Source organism: Heterocephalus glaber, unplaced genomic scaffold, assembly GCF_053883595.1.
Source record: "Heterocephalus glaber isolate CG9 unplaced genomic scaffold, H.glaber_assembly_v1.0 deba00001195, whole genome shotgun sequence".
Lineage (NCBI taxonomy): Eukaryota > Metazoa > Chordata > Mammalia > Rodentia > Bathyergidae > Heterocephalus > Heterocephalus glaber.
Window position 1 is genome coordinate 1,438,820 of NW_028258212.1, and position 23,871 is coordinate 1,462,690.

Below are 23,871 nucleotides of genomic sequence, written 5' to 3' on the forward strand. Positions count from 1 at the left end.
ACTAAGTAGCACTGAGGGAAATTTATAACACTACCCACTTTACCAAATGTAAGGTTTAGTAAATGGCGAAAGGTCTCAAACCAACAATACTTGAAAATTGAAAAAAGAAACAGCAAAATAAATCTAAGCTTAGCAGAACAGAAATCAACAAAATTGAAAATGGGAAAACAGAAAAATCAACAAAAAATTAGTTATTAAAAGAAACAATCTTACTAATAAAGTTTTTTTAAAAAATTCAAGAATGAAAGCAGATTATCAAAAAGGATCCTACAGCCATTAGAAGAGTGGTAAGCATATATTATCCATGGAGCATTATTCCTCTACAAACAAGAAGGAAATCCTGCCATTTGCAGGAAAATGGATGGATCATCATGCTAAGAGAAATAATCCAGACACAGGAAAAAAAAGGACTGCATGTTCGCTCTCATATGTGGAAACTAAAAAAAGACTTGAAAGTAGAAAAGTACCATTAGGGACTGGGAAGGGGTCTGAGAAGATGGGGGAGAGTAGAAGGGTGGCTGCACACGATCAATGCACAATGTGTATGTATGGAAAAATCAGCAAATGCCATTAACTTGCCCAATTGGGATGTGTTAATAATTAGAATTCAAAAAACAAAATTTTAGGAAAAAAAAAATTAATCAAGTAAACACTGTTTTGTGAACATCACCTTCAGAATACTCAGGCTGGCCTGAGAAGGTACTTGGCTGACTCTCACCTCACCAACAAGCCTTGAAATTCCTTGAAAATCATAAGCTTCCATAATTCAGTCAACATGAAAACTAATAACCCCAGTCATCTTCTAACCATCAAAGAAATACAACTTGTAACTGGAAGCTGAACTGGAAGCTGAATAAATAATCTTCAGGCCCAGACAGTTTTACTGGAGAACTATACCAAATTATTTAAAGCTCTCATCCTTCAAATTCTTCCAAAAAACAGAATAAGAAACATCTTTCAACCCACTGTATGAGGCTAATATTTCCTATCATCAAAAGCAGATGAAGACAGTACCAAAAACGTAACAAAACCAAAAATAAAACTACAACCATATCTGTCATAAACATGGATGCAATAAAAATCCTCAACAAAATACCCAGTGGAATCCAACAACATATAAAAAGATGTACATACTATGATCAAGTGGGGTTTATTCTAGATATAAAGTTGGTTCAGTCCAAAAAGTTATCACAGTCCATGACAGCAAAGAGTAAAGAATATAATCTACATGATCATATCAATGGATCCTTCATGGCACCAGACAAAATTCAACACCATTTGTGACTTTAAAAGAAAATCCTCAGTATTCAAAGAATAGAAGGAAAGAGAGCACACAAACAGTGTGTGCAAAATAACCAAACCAACATCAGACTTCCCAGGGAAAAGATGGGGAGAAAGGCAGGGTATTCTCTCTCAGCCTCTTATTCAACACAATGCTGACATCCCAGCCACTGCAATAAGGAAAAAATAAAAAATACAAGGTAAATGGGTGGAAAAGGAAGAAACAACACTGTTTCTATTTGCAGATTACACAACTGTCAATGTAGACAATCCTAATCTACCAAAAACAAAACAAAAATGTCCCAGAATTTAGTGAGCAAAAGATACCCATAGACATTTTCTATCTGTATACATTTGCGATAAAGCACTCCAAATAATCAACAGCAAAAACCATCAGCCCAATGAGAAAAAGATTCAGACATCCAGACATTTTACATAAAGATGGCAAATAAGCAGACTGAAAAATGCTAAAAGTGCTGCACAATATAAGCTATCAGGGAAATATAAAATAAAAACACGAAGAAGTATCGTTAAATGTGTGTAACTATGGCTGAAATAAAGTGAGAGCACCACACGCTGGTGAGGACACAGAGACCGGGTGTCACTTGTGCACTGCTGTGGAAATACAAACTGGCCCCACCACTGTAGCAGTTTCCGGTAAGACTAAATATTCAACTACTTACCAGATCACTCAGCAACTGCATTCATGGGCATGTATCCCAGGAGGTTGGAAGTTTGTATTCACACAGAAACCTGTACCCCAGTGTGCACAGAAGGAACTGGGGATGTGGCTGAGGGGTAGAATGCTGGCTACGCATGTGCAAGGCCTGGGTTCTCCCCATCCCAGCACTGCCTGTATGAGAACGCACGTTCATAGAAGCTCAGTTATGAGTACCCCAAACTGCAACAGTCCAGATCTCTTCTCCCGATGAGGGGTTAAACACACTGGCATGTGCATTCCATGGGACACCACTCAGCAATAAAGAAGGGTGAGCTAGACAGACAGCGGATAGTCTGAGGATCTCCCAGGAACTGTGTCCAGTGAAAAACTTCAGACCCTAGAGGTTACTGATCATATGACTCCATGTATTGCACATCCTAAGAGAAGACTGTAGACATGGAACAGACTAGGCTTCCTACAGGCCAGGGACCGGGAATGGGAGGACAGCATGGAGGGGAGTGGGCTCCTGAGAAAGTACAACAAGAAAAGGGGTCCTGTTGCAATGGGATGCTCTGTGAAGTTTGTACACACATAGACCTATACATGTGAAGGCATGCACCACCACACACAACCCTATACACGTGATGAAGGCACACACCACACACTCTACACACATGAAGGCAGCTGTGCATAACTGTCAAAACTGACTAAGCTAAACACTGCTCTACCTCAATTTTTAAAAAGCAGGCTCTAACAAAAACAAAAAAATTTTTCTAATCCAACTAAGGAATATAAGTAAAAGTCAGACCTCGTTAATTTTCTGATCATGAAGAAAACAGAAAAATTGAAAATAAATCCACAGGTTGAGAAATAGATAATTTGTAAATCTAACTTGAGAGGAACAAACCTGGAAATGATAAAGTGAATACAACAGATAAAAATTTTTTATTCTATAACAACTCCAAATTCCAGTGAAACTTCTATTTAGTGAAAAAAAATTATGATTCCCAAAAATATTAAAATATAAACCACTACCATCAAAAACACTTAACCAATGATCACAGAAAAACTCAAACTGATAACCAGAATTACCCCAAGAGTACCATTTTCATACACATAGGTGCACAACTGCTAGGAATGCTTAACCTGAATCTAATCAAACCTTTACTCCTAACAACACAGCTTACAGGACTGAGAGAAATGGAAGAGAGCTTCTTAACACCACAAGGAACATGTTGCACAACAATGGGCCAGATGACTTCCAAAAGTCACTGTCACTATTCGAGTGAGTAGGCATTTGAAGTATCACTCTAGATCTGGGCTGTCAAACTTTTTTTTTTTTCCCCCAGACAGGGTCTCACTATGTAGGTTCAGGCTGATTTTAAACTCACTATGTAGCCCAGGCTGGCCTCGAACTAGCAGTGATCCTCCTTCCTCAGCCTCCCAAGTGCTGGGATTACAGGTGTGCGCCACTATACCTGGCTCCTGGGTTGCCAAACTTTTGCAAACAAACAGGGAGTAAATATTTAGGCTTTCTAGCTGTATAGCCCTGTTGCAACCACTCAACTCTGGTACTAATAAACTCATGTGACTATTCCAGTAACACTTTATCATGAAAACTGAAATGTGAATTTCATATAGTATTCAAACCATAAAATATTTTGGGTTTTTTCTTTTAGTCCTTTGAAACAAAATCCGTTCTCAGTCTGATTTTTGGAAGCAGGGGCTGCCAGAGCTGGAGGCGGGCTCCACAGCCACAGCTTTCAGAGGGAGGCAGCAGCACCTCCCAAAGACACTGCATCGCTCCCTCGATGAAACACAAGTTTAAGCACTTTCTTTTGGGGCCATAGGAGTCTCTCTAGCAACAGCCTGTGAAACCACCTCTAGGGAAATAATACATAAGGTATCTCCATGGAAAGATTAAGGAAAAGAAATCTCCCCACATAAGGATTTTAGACATAATTACATAATCTTTTTACATGTTTATTATCATAGTAAAAATTCAAAAATTAAACAACAAAAAGGAAATATTTGGAATAAATGAACAATAAATGTCTTTGAGAAACTTGAGAAAGCTTATATATCAGTAAAAATATAAATACCCATCAGAAAAATGGGCAAGAGACACAATCAATTCACCAAAAAAAATGCCACCACCAAAACACCTTAAATATTCTCACTTATGAGTAATCAAATAAATGTTGATTACAAATAGAAACCAGTTTTCATCTATCAAATTGGGAAAAAAATTATAGACAGTACTCAATACTGAATGATGGTAAAATAAGTATTAAGATACATGCTCACAGGACCCTAACTAAGAATGGCCTCCTAAAAGACCATTTGGTAAGAGCATAATTTTAGCTTACGAAAATAAAAAATGTGTACCAAGAGTTGCTTAATAGTCATCCAGTACAGAGCTCTTTACAATACAAACTGAAAAAGTGTTTAAAATCTCAAACAATAGTACTGTGACTTGAATTACAGTATGGTATTCAAATCATAACAATGAAATCTTTGAAAAAAATCTAATGGGAAAATGTATTATTACATATGATAACAATCAAACACAATTTTAATGATTAGAAGAAAAAATCTCTAAGGTTAACAAAGGCTTTTTTTTATGGATTAAAGAACTCTACTATGATATGCACTTTTAATTCTAAATTTTCTACAATGCATAGTACCTTTAACCTCAAAAGAAAAATAAAAACATTATTTGGGTACATTTTTCACACACAAAAAAACCTACTTTTAAGAAATGCATGATCGGGCCGGGTATTTAGCTCAATGGTGCCGCCACCAGCCTTGCAAGTGCAAGGTCCTGAGTTCAATCCCCAGTACCAAAAAAAGAAAAGTACCAATAAAGAATTAATTTTAAAAACAAGACATGCATGATCAAATTTATGGCAAGCTTCTCAGTTTTCTTTAAGGTCCATATCTATTCAATGGGTTAAAAGAGGGGAGGAAGGAGACAACAGGGCACTACCTACAATTGCCAGAGCTCCCCAGAGCACGTACACCATCACTCCCAACTTGTGGTTAAGACACAGAGGAGGACACATAGCCTTACCATCTTTTGCTAAGATCTTGGCTGCGTCCTTGTCCTCTTCCCACTCCCCCGTCACGAAGCAGTCTCGGATACTGTTCATAACCTGACACAAAAAGCAGCACTCAGTGACATGCTCCAGTCACGCCAAAAGGTCCTGCTACCGAGGTGCCCCGCAGGCAGCAGCTGCCCTGCAAGTGCTTCCTAAGGTGCTTCCAGGGACAGTTTCATGCCAGGTGAGCCTTCAGGATGACTCTGCCAATATGACCACAGAGCCAAAACACAAAGATCACAACATTACACAGTGGATAAAGAAAGTACCCTTAGGCCACTAACCTCGTAAGTAAACAATATTTGGTAATTGTCAGTATATTAATGTTTCTAATTGGGCTGGGGATTTAGCTCAGTGGTTCCGGCGCCTGCCTCACAAGCGCAAGGTCCCAAGTTCAATCCCCAGCACCAAAAAAAAAAAAAAAAATGTTTCAAAGGCAACGCAATGGGACATTTTAGCAAGTTAGTCTTGCTACTTGTCAATCCAAATCTACCACTTCTGCTTGAAAACTTAATTCCCATAGAATGGGAGCATATACTTGCAAATTATGTATCTGATCCTTATCATAATAATATCAGACTTGTATCCAGAATACATAAGCAACTCTTCACCCATGTCCAAACAATATGAATAGGTATTTCTTCCAAATATTTATAGAGATGGACGAAAAGCACATGAAATGATATGGGAATCATTACCTGTCAGGGAAATGCAAATGAACACCACAGTGAGGTATCACTGTTTTTCTAGGACAGCTATAGTCAAAAGACAGATAACAGGATGGGATTTAGCTCAGTGGTGCCACCGCCTGCAAGCCCAAGGTCCTGAGTTCAATCCCCGGTACAAAAAAAAAGACAGATAACAAGTGTTGGTAAGGATGTGGACAAAGTGAAACCAAAACAATGCTGGCAGAAATGTAAAATGGCATAGCTGCTTCTGAAAGAGAAATCCTATAAAGGAAAAAGTGAAAGAGTTTTCCACAGTCATATTTAGGGTACTATGTGTAGTGCTGGTCTGACATTGTTTTATGTATAATAAGGGATAGACCAAATAAGGAATTACATGATTTTCTAATTTCATCTTCAGATTCAACCAGGGCATAATTCTCCAGCAAAAATATGGACACAGACTTAAGATGCAGTGCGGAACATGAACTGAAAACATCTGTATAAATCCCTCGGTCTGGCCACTGAGAAGGACTGGAAACGACTGACTCATACTTATAAGCACTCTCATGCCTTGACTATGAGGCTAAAATCCATCTTCTACTATAGGAAATTGGCACTTCTTATGGAAATGGTACCAGATGGAGGCCAGAAATGTGGCTCAGTGATGAGTTTACACGGCACGCATGAAGTGTTGCAATCCATTTCCAGAACATTTTTTTTAATTTAGGTTTTTACTGTTTATATGACAGTATTCTACTTTTTATATGAAAGTATCCTACTATTATTTCTACATATTATTTTATATGAAAGCATTCTACTATTATTCTATATATATGAAGTATGCTAGAGAAACAAGTGAGTCTTCCTTCTAGAGCATTAAGAAATCTGGGCCCCTCGACAATGAATATCACAAGTGCTGATATGAGGAAAGACAGCGAGACTCTACTGGCCTCCTACTGAAAAACCACCAGCACCTAGGAAGTACGCCTGTCCACAAATCAAATCAAACCTCACCTTATGCAACTTTTGCACGCTTTGTCTACAATCATTAGGCTATTTAAATCAATCTTATACTACTCAAGATTAAATAAAACATTTAGTTCTTCAGTCCTAGCAGCTGACCTAAGTGCTTAGCCCACAAGCAGCTCCTGGATGGCTGAGGGACTCACTCCCCTCCCCACATGGCTCTGAGCTGATCTGAAGGGGACCCGGAGGAGAGGGACAGGCACACCGCCCACAGGGACGCAGCGCACCCATGAGGTCTGGATAAAAGAAATGTTATCCAGCAAATACTTGGCTTCTTCCACAAAGGAAGTGTAAGGGAAACAACAGGGACAGGAGGTGGGGAAGACTACAGATTAAGAGATTTAAAAGGCAAAGGAAAAATAATAAAAACCAAGTAAAACTAAACTACGCAGTTTAGTGATAACAAACTCAAAAGGCAAACTTGTGGAGAAGAGAAATGGGCAGTCCGGATGTACTCCTTGACTGGAATCAGCTTCTGGAAGCTCACTGAGTCAAATGATTATTTTTATGTGATTTTTTAAAAGTCTGTATTAAATTTTATCATTAAAAAATTGTTAGATAAAATTTGTAAGAGCTACACAGTGAATTACATTAGGCAATATGAGAGTATCTAGGCTTCTCTGAGGAGTAATATTTATGCTAAACTGGATGACAAAAAGCAGTTAGGCTTGAGAAGATAAGAACATTCCACGAAGAGAAAACAGAAGGTGGAAAGGTCCAATATGGGATTAAGCTTTGGTAAGTTTGAGAAGTGAGTGAATTCCAGTTTGACTAGGGAGCAGTGGCAGGGGGAAGAACACTGCCCGTGTCATGGATTTCTTTACAGAAAGTAGAAATTGTAAATTTTAACTTGGGACAGTAGGCATATCCCAGTAATAAGATACACAATGTTTCAAACATACAAAAACTCTCTGCAGAGGCTGGGGATTTAGCTCAGTGGTTCCACTGCCTGCCTCACAAACGCAAGGTTCCAAGTTTGATCCCCGGCACCAAAAAAAAAAAACAACACGGAAAAAACATCTCTGCACAATGCTTGAAATCAAGGTAATGCTACTATCCACACTAAAAGGTGAACAATTTCCTTTTCTAAGATACATGCACATGTTGTGACTAAACTCAGAGCAGGTTACTGCTCAGGATGCATGAAATACCTACTGCGCTCTGTGAGAAAATGACCTGCTGTGAAAATAAGAGGCCAACAGTGGGGAAGCAACACTAAGCAGATAAGATTCTAAAAAAACGGCAGTGAACCTCTGGCACACGTGCCACAATGGGCACACAGAGCCCTCTCTGTCGGCTTGCGAGCCAAGTGTATGAGCTGTTTTTTCTAAACTAAAATCTCAGTATTCAGGTTTAATTGTAGTGTTGGCACTTTGCGGTAAGTGGGTTTTGGGCTGCAGTTTGGGCCCTCAGTCTCTAAAAGGTTTACCGTGTTCTAACACAATCCTCTTATTCATTCCTGAGGTGAACACGTGGTTCCGCCTCACCTCCTCCAAATCCCAATTATGAGGTGCTTGCACAGGAAACCTGGAGCAGTCCAATGCATCAGCCTTATACTTGCAGCCTCCATCAGGCTGCCTGATGTGGAACAGCCCTCCCAGCTCTTCTTGGCCATCTCTGTCATCATCTTCAGCATCTTCTGTCACTAAAGGGACCACCACAATGGCAAAATGAGATCAAAATCTTCAGCCCTAGAGGATTATGTACCAACCAGTTAAGCCCCTTGTCCTAGAACCCCGGGGACTGCACGTCCTCGTGTGTGGTGGGCACAATGGTGGCCCTGAGACAGCCACAAAGAACACCTCAGCCACAGATGGAAATGCCAGGAGATGCCACCAGGAATGGAGCAAGAATTGGGGCAGGTCGTGACACTTAAATGCAGAGCTTTAAATTACTATATTGTTTCTATGCAGAGTGCTGAGTCCTTAATGACTGAAGTCTTTCAGCAAATCTGAAAAGAAAATCAACATATACCAAGCCTCCAATTTGATGCTCCTATTTCAAAGTGTCTACTCATATGGTAACTGAAGAGCACAGTTTAATGTACACCACTTTATATTCATTTTTCCAAAACGAACATACAGGTGAGCCTGAAGCTATAAAATCAGAGGACCAGGGTAAAAGAGAAACAGGCTGTATTACCCAGAGTTCGCATTCTCAGAAAAGAAAAACAAAAGTTTTTATAGACAAATATTTTCCAGAAATATTTTTAATTCCATTGAATTTTACAAAAATTTCTCATGTACGACTTTTAAATATTGAGTATGAAATGACATAATGCACAGTATTCTCATCAAAAATTTTATGGCAAACCCTAAGTCTACTTCATATAACCAATCTGTGGCGCTCATGAGCTGATTAAAAACATCTGCCAAATGTAAACTATGACAGCCAGGAATTATGGATGTCAAAAGTACTGCCCCAGTCTCCCAACCAACTCCTTCATCTCTTTTACAGACTATAATCTAAAAACACTAAATATTTGTAGCTCTAAGCCAGAGCTCTTTACCTGTGCCATAAACAAGCTTTCGGAGGTTTGGTGCTGCCTGCTGCTGCCGCAGAAAGGCCTCTGCTGCCTTCCTGGAGAGATCTTCCTTCCACTTGACAGCCCCTGGAACACAACACTGAGAGCCAGTTACACCTGCTTACCATCCTCTCTGCTTCAAGCTCACAGCGCAGCATCTGAACAGGTAACAAAATCTCCCAACAGCAGATCCCAAACATGGGCACCATACTGACAGCAACATTTCACGTGCCAAGTTTCTAGAAGCAGCCGATTAAACTTAAGCATACTTGAAGTTCCTGTAGTTACTCACCTGATGTTTCCGTGGAATAGTTATTTTCTTCCTTGTAATCTTCTTCTTTCTTGAGTAAATCTTCGATATCACTGGTCTCCTCAATCAAGTCCTTTGACCCTGGTTTCTGACCATGGTATCTTCTAGAAGGCCGTGCATGCTTGTCCCCAGCAGCCTCTCTGTCTCCTGCATCCTCCTCCTCTGAGCTGGGTGAGGAGCTTTCTCCAGATGCAAGGGCCTCCTCCACTGTGCACCGGCCAGAGTCGGAAGTGGCGAGGGCTGTTTTTCTCATTGGCAAAGACTTCTCCAGGTTCTGGTGGTCACTCCACCAGCCAGATGGCAAAAGTCTTGCTTTGCCACCTTCTCCATCAGCCTTCAACTTTAAAATGTCCCCCTCTCCACTAAAGTCATCATCTTCACTGCTGCCATTGGCTTCCTCCTCTGAGCTCCTCTCAAGGTCATCGTCACTGTCAGCAAATGCTGGCAAGTCCAGCTCATTATCTTCCTCCATCTCCAGTTTCTGCCGCTTAATGCCCTTGACAGCCATGTACTCACATTCAGTCCCTTTAGCACCTTCCTCTTCTATCTCATCACTAGAGTCACCTCCCAGTCTGTCACTGTCAGACCCTTCATCATCTTCCTCATCACTACCTCCAGATTCATCTCCATCTTCAAACACGGCTCTGCGACGCACTCGACCCGTGCTCACATCCAGCTGCTTTTCTTCTTTTGGCATCCACAGCCTGCATTACCACATAAATGAAAATAGTTCAGCATGTACAGTAACTGTAATCTAGAAATGGCATCTAGTTCATAAAAATGCAAAGAAACAGAAATGTCAAGGAATAGTTTAAAGGAACATCGCACAGAAAAAATGATCTGATAAACACTAGCATAGTTAATAAGCAAACTTATACTCTAGCAAGACACTTGTAAAGAACTGACAGGAAGAATAAAGGGAAGAGTTTTTAAAAAACAAAATGAAACAAAAACCCCTAATTTCAGGAAAACTGTTCAAAAGGGAGGTTAGTGTTTAGTAGATCTTTTGGAAAACAGATTTCCAAGTAGGAAATGCTGGCTCCAGGCTTGCAGCAGGGACAGGACAAAGTAAGATGGACCAAGGGGCTGGGGATTTAGCTCAGTGGTGTTGCACCTGTCTCAAAAGAACAAGGTCCTGAGTTTGATCCCCAGTACCAGAGGAAAAAAAAAAAATTATACCAAAAAAAAAAGTAAACTGGACCATTCTTTGGTACAGAACATAAGAGATACTCAGAAACTAGCAGAGATACACAACAGGATGCAGAAAACAGACTGAGCCCTCCTGTGGCCAAATCGGGGACAACGCAGATGTAAGAATAATAGCAGCAATGGGGTACTAACACATGGAATAAAGCAAAAGCTCATTAGTCAACAGCGACACTGAAACAGAGAAGACGTGAATGCTCTTTACTAAAGAAAGCCAGCTGATGTCAAAGGAATGACAGACAAGAAAACTGCTGATGTGGTTTAGATCTAGATGTCCCCTAAGACTTCAGGGGGCTCACTGCTGATCTGCTGTTAGGAGGTGGGGCCCAGTCACTGGGGACAGGACCTGGAAGAGTCTATTGACTGCCAAGCTCCCTTCTCTCTCTGCTTCCTGGCAACTGTAACATGGGAAGCTTTTCCCCACCCAGGCCCTTCTGCCATGCCATTTTTTAAGCCTGCCAAACATGGACTGAAACTCCTGAACTGTGTGACCCAAAATAAGCCTCTCCTCTTCAAGTTGCAGGTGTCAAGTATTTTGTCCCAGCAATGAGGAAGTGACTAAGACAATTGCCATTTTGAAGTCACTAACACCGTAACTGCAGAATTGTTAAGATTCTTTTTTTTTTTTTAATTCTTTTATTGGTACATTTTAGGTCTACAACACAATTACATTTCTCATTGGGAACTTGTACCTTTACATAATGCATCTTGGTTCTTATTTTTTCCCCATTCCTAGCCCTCCCTTCACCCCCTCCACCCTTCCCTATAGACAAAGGCTTTGTTTCCATTTTTTCCATTTCTCATAATTTTTCCTTCCTTTGCCCCTCCCACTTCCCCTACCCCTTTGGACCTTTTCTTCCTATTTCTCATTGTCAATTATTCATTCTAATCATTGGTACATTTTAGGTATACAATATAATGACATTCATCATTGGAAATTTGCACCTTTACATAATCTCTCTTATTTTTCCCCCTTCCCCTGCTCTCCCTTCATGAACCCTCCACCCCTCCCTATTTACGAAGACTTTGTTTCCATTCTTCCATTTTCTCATATTAAAAACTGTTAAGATTCTAAAGCTACAGGATGAAATAAAAACTACATAAAGCTACTTAACATGGTGCTACATATAAAATTAGGAAAACATCAAGTGTAAAAAACTGAAACGGCACTATAAGAGAGTAAGTCAGAGTACACCAATAATAACAAAATAATGACTATATGGAGATTTCAGAAAAAGAAAATGCTGACAGCTGTGGTGGCACATGCCCATAATCCCAGTACTCAGGGAGGCTGAAGCAGGAGGATCACAAGTTTGAACCCAGCCTGGGTAACCTGGCAAGATCCTATCTCAAGAAAAATTAAGATAAAATTTTTAAAAACAAAAACAAAAAAACAGGGATGTAGTTCTAGGGTTCAATCCCTAGTACTGCAAAACAAAAAGAAATGCTCAGGATACTAAAATTTAAAAAATTTTTAAATGCATTGTAACTGTTAGAAAGGAGAATCCACACTGACAAGGATGACAAGAATAACACATAAAAATGCAAACAGCTAATTATAACACTGATGACAGTAGTAGGAACCTTTCAGTGAACACTTCTTTATCTGTTAGGTACAATGCTGAATGTTTATGCACACCAGAACAAATTATATACTAGATAATCATGATCATTTCCAGACTAAGTAGGTGGCATAAATCAATACACCCCGTAAGCATGAAAGTAGACAAATTCCCAACCCTGAGTCAGAAATAATTCACATAAGCTCTACATTAGTGGACATCACCCCAGAGATACAATACAATTCAGCAAAACTTCCAGACAAAGTGTGTGGCTCTGGACAGCACTGGACTCTGCTCTACGTTGTGGGCCACAAACAGAAAGCTAAGCAGCCTCAGGTCTCCTAGGAAACTACAAGTTCCCCATAGAAAAGACACGATGGTATTTGAGGACTTTTTTTTTTGGTATCAGGGATCAAACTCAGGTCCTTGTGCTTGTGAGGCAGGCAGTGAAACCACTGAGCTAAATCCCTGGTCCCTGAGGACTATTTCTGATGAAAACAAATCCTAAAAGTTGAGAAATGCTCCCACATAATATCACATAAGTCAAAAGAACCTTGAGAAACGCATGCACAATGCAAAATAGCAACCTAGTGCTGGTGTGATACAACAGCAGAATGATGGGTGACAGGATGCTTTGTAATGCAACATTTACTAAAAACAGGGGAAAAGTACACTTACCCTTGGTTATCTATATCCTCTGAACCCAAAGGTTTGGAATCAGAAAAAAGTGTCACTCTGCTTGAAGCCATCTTGGCATCAATAGTGGACTGGGTGGCAATGAGACTCTGGACCAGCTCCTGGGTGGGCCCCACCGCCTGTCAAACCACCAAGGAAGGCAAGTGAGGAGAGCAGAAGGATTCTGGAGACACTGATTTCAATCAGCATCACAAAAAGTACTCTAAACACAGTTCCTGAAAACCTTTCTTATGTCCTTAAAAAGAATCCTTACAACAAAGTTTGAAATTCCATCTTCTTTAATTCTTTTCCAACATCCATGGGGTATATCATCAAATGCTTAGCTAGAAAAATCTTAGATCCCAATGCTTTTAAAAACATTATTTTAGGTCCAGGGATTTAGCTCAGTGGTTCTACCGCCTGCCTCACAAGCACAAGGTCCCGAGTTCAATCCCCGGTACCAGAAAACAAACAAAGATTATTTTAACCCAATAATAATCTCACTTCACAAAATAAAAAATCTGGAGTCCATTTCAAAAAACAAGACAAAACTATTCTGAATAAGAGACCAGCAAGAGCTGGAAAACAGGCTGGTTTGTATGGAGAAAATGGGCCTCACAGGTTCCTCCCGAGCCAGGGTGCCCATGCTGGGAGCCATGGGTCAGGGCTAGAGAGGAGAGGAGGATAGGATGCTTCGTTTCTGGTTGATACAATGAGGCACTCAGATATTTTACCTCCTTGAAATATGTTTTTGGGCCTCAGTATAAAGATGGATGAGGAGAAAAGGCTTCAATAAATAAAAATGATGCATTACTGTGGTGAAACAGATTGGAAAGAGTTCGGAGTAGCCTCCCTTCTTACCAATTCCTGAAAGCCATGGCTGCCACCGAGGTCAACATAGACAGCATCTTTGTCATACAGCACACCCCCAACTCCAGAGAGAGGTGCATAAACCAGCTTTTCCTTCTCGTTTAGACAGCGCTTCTTTAGCTGTTCAGGAAGAGCACAAGGGTCTGGGAGGAAACTGACATCGCTCACAGCAAAATCTCCAACACCTGGGGGGAGGGGCAGGTTAGCTGACAGCAAGCCAACAAGTAGCCACAGCTAGAAAGTGTCCCATAGGCTGAAGGCTCAAACTGGCGTATAAGAAGGGCACCATTCAACAGGGTGTACCATGCCTCTCTAGCCACCTGACGACAGCATCCACTTAGCACTTTTGCTGCATGACACATAAGTAGGGTTGGGTTTTATTTTGTTTTTTGGGGGGAGCCATACTGGGGATCAACACCCAGGGGTGCTCTATCACTTAACTACATCCCTAGCGCTTTTTAAAATTTTGAGGATGGGGGGCGGGCCCCTGGGGATTTAGCTCAGTGGTTCCACAGCCTGACTCGAAAGCACAAGGTCTCGAGTTTGATCCCTAGCACCAAAAAAAAAAAGTTTTGAGACAGGATCTTGATAAACTGCCCAGGCAGAAGTGGAACTGTCAATGCTCCTGCCTCAGAGCCTCCTTATGGTTGGGATTACAGGTGTATCACCACACTTGGCTTAACTTTTAAAACCCCTAGTGAGCTAGGTATGGTGGAGCCCAGCCTAGGTAATTTAACAACTAGCAAGATTGTGTCTTAAAACAAAAAATAAAGGGTGATGGATGTAGCTCAGTGTAAAGGCCCTGGGTTCAGTTCCCAGTACAAAAAACCCAAACAAGCAAATAAACAAAAACCCTCCAGCAAGGCATTTGGTCATTTTTCAGTTTTCTCCAAGAAATGAAGTCATTCCCAAAGTTCCACAAATACACTATTTTTTTTTACAAGGGGATACCTGGCATGTGAATTTGGCTTTTATTTTTCAAGTGTGCTCCTCGTAAATAACCATACAGAGACACCTTTCGGTCACACTTGATGTTTGTCCGGATATCCTCAGGGTTTGTCAAATCTTCCATCCTAGAAAAATAAAATTCAGTCACATGGAAGAAACAAATGCCAACAGCCCTCTAATCTCCCTTCATGTGCTGATGACCCATCAATTTCTTGTTCATTAGGCATGTTGTTTAGAAAATGAGAAAATACAGGAAGCACAGTTCACCATCGACCAGAGGAGAGGGAGCAAATGCACCATGTGTCTCACGGATGCCAGGGAGGGAGACGACATCCACCTGGGGTCAGGAAAATCAGAGGGCTAACCTGGGATGCGGCATCCTACTGCAGCTGGGCTCCAGTAGGAGGAAGGGGGTCCTAGAAAGCTAAAAGCAAGCACAGTGCAGACACTCTGGCCAGAGCACCAGGACCTGAGAGTCACACCCCGGGAAACCAAGTGGAAAAGATGGCAGGGGCCACATCTGCAGTCTTCGGTGCTTCAAGATCTTCTGATTCTAAACAATTCATGTTTTATTCACTCCCAAAGGCACAACATCTTTCAATGATGGCCCAAAGTAAGTTCTATCATCATTCTTTTTCTAACCTCTTCAGCTTTGAAATACATGAGCCAGGAAGGAAAAGTTTGTATTCATTTTTACCTGTCTGCCAGGATATAAGGATGAGAAGTTTGCCACGTGAGAGGCCTGAACTTCATAACTGTGATAAAACGACCCAGGTTGTGAATCTCTTGGTTCTGATATTCTCCATGTACCATTCCAGAGAGGTAAAAGAGCTTGGCGCCCTAACATCAAAATACATACATACATAAATATGAAATTTCAGTGACATTCCTATAAATACTGTGCCAAAATAACAGCCTTAAATGAGAAGCAACCCTAAGAGGAGAGACCTCCAGCAAAGCCCGTCCTGGTACTTCTCCAGGACTTGTCATGTGAGGACCCCATGGCTCTCCAGTCAGTGGTGCCTGTGCAGACGCCACAAGGAGGGGATGGTGAGGATCCCAAGCAGAGAAAGGATCCCGTGACCAATGGGGTCACAGTGGTGTGAAAAGGAGGGAAGAGAGGTACCTCCTGATCCTTAACTTGTTTCATTCATGGCCCCAAAACACAGAGCCAGACACTGTCTGCTGGGGGAGACACATGAGATATACCAAGTATCCCAAAATAAAGACTCAAGAGAAACAGGCCCGGGACTGGGAACAGATACATACAGGAGACTCGAGAGGTGAATCCCAGAGACACTCATTAGCCTCTCTTTATTCTAGTTAGAGAGGATTATCTTAGTATTCAGTAATGATTTCTCTTCCTACCGGATAGACTTCTGTCCAGAATCTGTGTTTTAATCGCTTCTTGGTCTTCTTTAATTGCTTATTATGCTTGAAGGAGTCCAGATGGGTGAGAATTCCCATAATTTTAGGAAAGCCATGTACTTGACAGATGTTTAGAAACTCAAATGTTTCCATTTCAAACCCAAAGCTGGCATCTATAAGCATTAGCACCTAAAAATAGAATACACAAGTTCTCTAGGAAACCACCAAAATGGACCATCTAGACCAGGGGTCAGGATAAATCTAGCCCATACCTTTTTTTGCAACCAGTTTTATTGGAACATGGCCACATGGATTTACTTGTCTGCAACGGCTTCTGCACTACAACTGCAGGGCTGAATAGTAGCAATGGAAACTATGGGACACATAAAGTCTGAGACGTTTTCTCTCTGGCCCTTTTCAAGAAAGGGCTGCTGCTCTCTGCTCTAGCCTCAACCCCATGACTGCCAGGATGCACCTGGACAGAGAAACCAACGCTCTCTCACCAGACCAAGATGCCCACCGGGACATCAACTTCCATCTCAAGAATCTGTATGACCACAGCAACATATGTGCACCCATGTTTACAGCGGCACAGTTTGTAATAACGAAAGCTTGGAAACAGCTCAAGTGCCCAACAACTGGAAACTGGATAAAGAAGATGTGGTTTTTTTTATAAAATGGAGTGCTACTCAGCCAGAAACATTTATAGCTAAATGGATGTATATTGAGGCCATACTCTTAAGTGAAATAAATAGGACCCACATGTGTAAATACCAAACAGTTTCTCTGGTGTGAGAAACTGAAAGTGTAAATAAGGATTAAAATGATTAAAATGAATAATTGATAACTTCAAATAGGAAGAAAAGGTTCAAAGGGGTAGGGGAAGTGGGAGGGGAAGGGGAAAGGGAAAATTATGAGAAAAGGAAAAAATGTAAACAAAGTCTTTGTAAATAGGGAAGGGTGGAAGGGGTCAAGGGAGAACAGGGAATAGGGGAAAAAATAAGAACCAAGATGCATCAGGTACAGGTACAAGCACCCAATGATAAATATAAATGTACTGTATACCTAAAATGTACCAATAAAAGAATTTAAGGGAAAAAAAAAAAAGAATCTGTGGATAAGAACTCAAAAAAGGCTGGGCCAAATCTGCCCCCTGGATGAGAAATCCTGACTTCAATAAATGAAGCTTTTGATAACATATTTTCAAGTCAATTAACCTCTAATAAGGGAACCAAATAGGCCTCTGACATCCAAAAGATGAGAAAAAGTGATAATCAATAATAAAATATTAAAAGTGTATAAAAACTGATCTTTAGTTTCAGTTTTCTAGTAAGAGAAAGCTAATCTTTTTTTCCTAGAGTGTATATAGTAGGAAAGTTCTGTTATATGTTAAGTGGTTGCATACTATTATTTGGCTTTTTTTTCTAGTACTGAAGATTGAACCCAAGGTCTTTGCATTGAGCCACATTCTCCAGCCCATTTAATTTTTTTGTTTTGAGATAGGATCTCGCTAAGTTGCCAAGGCTGGGCTCAAACTCGCCATCCTCCTGCCTCAGCCTCCCAGACTGCTGGGACTACAGGTATGTGCCACCAGGCCCAATTAGAAATTATTTTTTTAGAAAAGCTGTTCAGAACTGAGTCAAAAAATAGTAAAATTATGAATAATGATCTATAAAGCAAAATGAGCAAATGAGACCAATTATTAAAATTTAAAACTCTTCAAATATGCAATTAATATCAGAGTTGACTGCTGAAGACTGTTTTAGCTATCAAAGACATTTTTGTTCTCATCTTTCTGTAGCTAACTTAAATAGTCAAAAAACAGAAAAAACATCTATCTTTGATTAAATGAGGGAGCATTCCATGATCCTAAGCCACAAACACATGCATGCAGGCGCCTGTGTGTGCTGAGAAGCACGGGTGCTGCTGTAGACTGCAGGCCAGGAAACCTGCAAAGCTCTTGAGTGACTGGAACAAGGTGGGTGGGCTGTGGCTGTGAAGTCAGCTGACATCAGAGCTGGGGGTGGGGGGAGCCAAGCTACATCAGCAACAGGCAGCAAATGCTCTTTGGCTGCCATCTTTGCCAACCATATTTCCCTCCTTCAGTCCACACCCTAACCCACGTGTCCTGTGTCTTCTGCCATGACTTAGCAGGCATCAAGACAACGCAGAGCAGAGCAGTCAACATAAATCAGATTAAATAAACAATAGCAGAGCCAGAATACAGTGCTATTATTAAAAAGAATGAGGTTAAGCCATAAAACTTGCTGATTTAATAGGTCCAAGAAATAGTACACGAAGAAAGGAGAGCACAGAAGAGTCTATCTAATCAACTCTCACTTGTGTGTGCACAGGGCTGGATGTGTGTTTACATGGATCTGGGACACAGCTCTTAAGGGAACCAAAGACGGGACAGAACAAGGAAAGAGAAAATGTGCACTGTTGTAGACCCCCACAACACAGCTGGAGTATTTCATCAAGTTTGTGTGTTTACTAAAATCTTTACAATATTTATGTAAAAGGAATCTTTGCTAGTATGATGCTTTCTAAATTAAATTATTACTACTTCAATCATTTCAAAACTAACAGGTTAGTACATGAATGTCACTTTGTGTTGACAATAACATTTATTTTTACTAATGGTAGTTACATGTTCAAAACTGAAATGGTGGCCAGGCATGGTGGCACACACCTGTAATCCCAGCACTTGGGAGGCTGAGGCAGGAGGATAACCACAAATTCAAGACCAGCCTGGACTATATAGTGAGTCTGAGGCCAGCATGAACTGCACAGAAAGACCCGGTCTCAAAAAACCCCAAAAAAACAAAAGAAAACAAAAAATTGAACAGTACTTGGTTTTCTGTCATTAAAATGGCACAGCTAGCCAGGTGTGGTGGTGCACACCTATAATCTCAGCACTCAGGAGGCTGAGGGAGGAGGATCACATGAGTTTGAGGCCAGTGTGCGCTACAGTGACCTCAAGACCAGTCTGCACTACAAAGCAAGACCCTGTCTCAAATAAATAAATAAATAAATAAATAAATAATAAAACAAAATGGTACAGCTTTAAAAATCTACATAAATTTTACTTCATGTTTTAAGAGTCTTCCTGGGCAAAGGAAAAAATCTATCGCTCTTTATAACCAAACAGCTTTCTAGAAGCAGCTGAAAAGGGAAACAAAAGAAAACCCAAAACAAACAAACAAAACCACCCAAGATACTGCTCATCCTACCATACTAGTTTAAAACTAATAATGAAATTATCAGAAATAATGACCACTACGAATTCTAAAATACAATCAAGACCACATTTTTTATACATGTGCTGTGTAACAGTAGTTAAGAGTGTTACTATCATTCAATTCCATCTACTGTATCCCTGATGATATTCATTATTTCTCCAATGACTACATATTTCTTTCTTCCAATACGGGATGAGTAATCCACCACACTACTGCAGGTCCCATCAGAAACCCAGGCTTCTCCAGTGACTTACCAGATCTGCAACTTTAGCCAGATCAATCATCATGTTTATGTCACACCCACATTCAATGAAGGTGAGTCTGCGCTTTTTACCTATAAATGGAAAGACAAAAACTTGGGACCTTGAGCCTACAAAGCAGGCGCCTGAACCATTGAGCTAAATCCCCAGCACAAAAACTTTATTTTTTAAAAATCCTGAAAAGACTATTTGTTAACTCTATCATTTTTTTTTTTTTTTTGGCGGTACCAGGGATTGAACTCAGGACCTTGCACTTGCCAGGCAGGCATGGCACCACTGAGCTACATCCCCTGCCCTAACTCCATCATTTAACTGCATCCAATAAAATACCATATAAATTTATGGGAGTACATGAAATATTCTTTTATAGGAGAAAAATGGTGAAATAAATTTGTTGGTTTTCTTGCTATGTTCCCTTTAATTCTAAAATATCAAGTGTACCCAAGTAAATAAAAGTGCTCACATAGACAAAACTGACTTCAGGTTTCACAGCTGTGACCCCACCTTCATCAAATTTTTCCACATTCATTATAACTAAAAGCGTCCTCAAACATAACACAACAGAATGCTCATGAACAGTAATTATGTCTAACGCAAAAAACAAAATTGTCAAGAACACAAGGATGCCTTAAAAATAAAGAAAAGCCTCACCAGGTGTGGTCGTGAACACTTGTGATCCCACTTATGCAGGACGCTGCAGCAGGATCACAAGTTAGATGCAGCCTGGGCAACTTGGTAAGACCCTGTTTTGAACAAAAAGGCTAGGAATGTAGCTCACTGGTAGACCACTTACCTAAGATGTGCAAGGTCCTGGATTTAATCCCTAGTATGGTCCAAAAAATAAAAAATAAAGCATCTATCTGACTACATTATTGTTATAACACTAGATTCAGATTTTACCATTGCCATTTTGGTAATTTGATTTTTTTTTCCCCTCTAACTTTTAAAGACCACCATTAACCAAAGCAGGCAAATTCTCAAAGAAGAAGAAAACTTGCTCTTGTCTCCACAAGACTGTGGCTTTGAGATGGCAAACAGCTGTGCATGGTGCACATCTTTATTATTAAATGGATGCCCTCACAGGAACCAGGCTGTTAAGTCTTTCTGTACACCTGGCCAAGTCAGTGGAGCAGTCAGAGTACGGTGCGTATCTACATCATTATTCCTAGGAACCTAGCCCTTTCTGATGCTACAGCCAACACAAAAGAGCAAAAGAGAGATAATATGATGTGACAATATCATTTTAACATTTCTACTCATGGAAACAACAAAGACATCCATGTCCCTCAAATGACACTTGCCACATCACCTCTGAGGCAGCAGGCCTTACCTGAAACGATCGTCACAGGGCCTCTGATCTCAGTCAGCTTCTGCCTGGTGAAGTTCCGAATGAGGCACTGTATCAAAGTGCTCTTCCCAACTTTTGGAGGCCCCATCACCACTACCACTATTGGTGGGGGCTCTAGTGGGGTTCGGTCAACCACCGGAATGTGATGCTTTTTTGTCTTTAAATCCTGAGTCCTATTTATAAAAAAAAAGGAAATTGACTTTTAATTTACAGAAGGAATAAACCTTATAAGCTCAACCTTATAAGCAGATTTTATAGAGAACAGACAACACATGAATATAATGAACTAATTAATCTCTGGCTCCAATCCAGATAATTGCTCTTCAATACAAATATAACAAAGTATAAAAGTAGAGAGTTGAAAATTCAATACATCTTAAATTTGACTGTTTTATGATTTAATAGTTTAAAAGAAAACAAAAAGCAAACACTGAGGCAATAAATATATCATAAAAAATCAAAGCAAAGGCTTTGGAGATAAGTTTGGCCATTCTACTTACTGGTTTTATATGACTCGGGGTAACTAACTCTGAGTCTCAGATTTCTTATCCATAAAATTCAGGCAATCATAATTTTTGCCAGGTGTGGTGGCACACACCTGTAATCCCAGCACTGAGGAAGGGGGATTACCACAAGTTTGAGGCCAGCCTGCACTACATACACAATGAGTCCAAGGCCAGCCTGAACTGCAGAGGGAGACCTTGTCTCAAAAAAAAAAAAAGGGCCAGGGGTTTAGCTCAGTGGTGCTGCCACCAAAGTACACTGCTGGATATATAGCAAGGACTCCCTAAATAAAGTGGTAAATTTATTAATAAAAATTATAATTTTAGTATTTCAAAGTATAACTAAAATTATATAAAAGATATTTTTTAAAAGCACACATCACCAGAGAGATTATGTTTGAAGTTCAGAAGTAAATTTCATAAATTCTATAAATTCTTTTTCCTTGGGTAAAAAAAAAAAGCCAACATGTCAGGAGATGCTGGAGGAAAAGTAACATCTACGGAAAAGGCTTCTCATACTTTGGTAAAAGCCATACAGCACGTATTATGTGAGCTGGATTAGACTCATAAAGCCAAATGTCATCTGTGAGGCTCCTATCATTTAAGGAAGAATAAATGAAGAACCAACAGAGCCCAGCTATACACACCTATGAAATGATCGGGCCATACGCACAGCAGATTGGACCGCAAAAGCTCTGGGGTTTCTCTTCCGAGCATCTTCTTCGTCTCCAAGATGAAGATCCTGCAGATGCCGCTTCTTTTTTTTCTCAGCTTTGGGCCCACTGTGTTTCTTTCTGTGTTTCTTCTGATCTTTAGTCTCCATAGTGGCTACTTGTCAACTCACAAGTAACTCAAACTTACATGGAAAGAGATGGGAGGATGGGGGAGGTATTTTACAATTGGGCATCACCAGAAAAAACAGTAAATTTTATTTATTTCTTCATTTAGAGATTATTTAGCTGTTCACCCAACAGAGGTAGAAACTGCTTAATACCACGCTCAATTTCACTTCGCTAGAATGTACCATACATAGTTACATAAGTTCTCTGTGCTAAGGCTCCCTTTTAAACTTGTTACTCTTTGTTCATCCTGTCAACATCAGCAGGGCTTGTGCCTGTAATGACGGAATATTCTCTACCTGTGCTTTCAGTATAGTAGCTATTAGTCGCACGTGGTTACTGTGACTCTCAAGTGCACCAAGGAAAACTGAAAAACTGAATTTTTCATTTTAATTTATTCTAAATTTAAACAGCGACAATAAGCAGTGGCTAACACACTGGACAGCTCAGGGCTATTAAGTGGTTTTCTAACTTCAATTAAAACTGAAGTAACCGCCGCCTGCTTATTTAGCACAAGGTCCCGAGTTCGATCCCAGGTACCAAAAAAACCACAAAAAAACCCCCCTGAAAATGTCTGAAGCATATTAAAGGCTGCCCAGCTTCCTTTGCTGGGCAGAGGCTGTCCTATCGCGGGCAGGCCCGGCCGTGTCCCGCGCGCGGACGCTGGGGAACAGCACCGCCCGGGGCCCAGGGAACCACCGGGCCCATACTACACCGATCCCTCCGCCACTCTCCACTCCCGCGGAGAAGCGTCGGTCCGGCCGAAGCTCTCGGGACACCGGGTCCGGGCCTGACGAGGACTCACCGGGTAGACTCAGGACCTGACCCGGCCCACTGCCGTCGACTCTGCCGGTCTGCGACAGTTACTTGACTGACAACAGTTACTCCTCAGGTCCGCATGGAGACCACCGGAAACGGAAATTCGCACCACGCAACAAGTCGCCGGAGGGAAACAAGAGACAGAAGAGGCCAAGGCAAGACGATTTTCAGAGGAAGACCGGAAATAGGTTCTTGATTGGCCAGAGCACGCGTAGGCCTCTCCCCCGCCTTTCGACTTTTGGAGCAGCGCAGAGCCCCGCCCATGGCCACGCCCCACGCTCCGCGTAGCCTTGCACCCCCAGGCCTCCTCTGGACGGATTTACGACGTCCCGGGCCCGCCCGCGCACCTTAGACGCCCAGACCCGGAGGGCTCTCTATCCTGCAGTCCTCCGGAGTTCGCTCGGCTCCTCTCTCCAGCCCTTTCCTTCGCCTCTACTGTCCTTGCCGCCTAGCTCAGAACGGAAACGGTGAACTGTCAATATATTCTTCGGTTCCCCGGGGAAATTTCATTTTATATTGGTACATTTTGGGTATAAAATATTGACATGCATCACTGGAAATTTGCACCTTTACATAATCTCTCTTGGTTCTTATTTTTCCCCCTTCCCGCCCTTCACCCCGTCCAACCCACCCTATTTACAAAGACTTTATTTCCATTTT

The 23,871-nt window shown here is 41.0% G+C and overlaps 1 protein-coding gene across 2 annotated transcripts in view; it reads right to left on the minus strand.

The window, feature by feature from the left end:
* Bms1 (BMS1 ribosome biogenesis factor) overlaps positions 1-23,393 on the minus strand; it is a 35,571-nt gene extending 12,178 nt beyond the window's left edge. For both annotated transcript variants that reach the window (XM_021251613.2, XM_004874090.4), the window contains exons 1-13: positions 23,198-23,393; positions 22,201-22,409; positions 21,033-21,223; positions 19,697-19,776; positions 16,201-16,389; positions 15,530-15,672; positions 14,836-14,957; positions 13,876-14,069; positions 13,018-13,154; positions 9,554-10,275; positions 9,247-9,348; positions 8,225-8,382; positions 5,016-5,097 (exon numbers count right to left, since the gene is read on the minus strand). In XM_021251613.2, the coding sequence (XP_021107272.2) occupies positions 5,016-5,097; positions 8,225-8,382; positions 9,247-9,348; positions 9,554-10,275; positions 13,018-13,154; positions 13,876-14,069; positions 14,836-14,957; positions 15,530-15,672; positions 16,201-16,389; positions 19,697-19,776; positions 21,033-21,223; positions 22,201-22,376 (2,296 nt within the window). In that variant the 5' untranslated portion in view covers positions 22,377-22,409; positions 23,198-23,393. The remainder of the gene's footprint in view (positions 1-5,015; positions 5,098-8,224; positions 8,383-9,246; positions 9,349-9,553; positions 10,276-13,017; positions 13,155-13,875; positions 14,070-14,835; positions 14,958-15,529; positions 15,673-16,200; positions 16,390-19,696; positions 19,777-21,032; positions 21,224-22,200; positions 22,410-23,197) is intronic.
* Between the last annotated feature and the right edge of the window lie 478 nt (positions 23,394-23,871).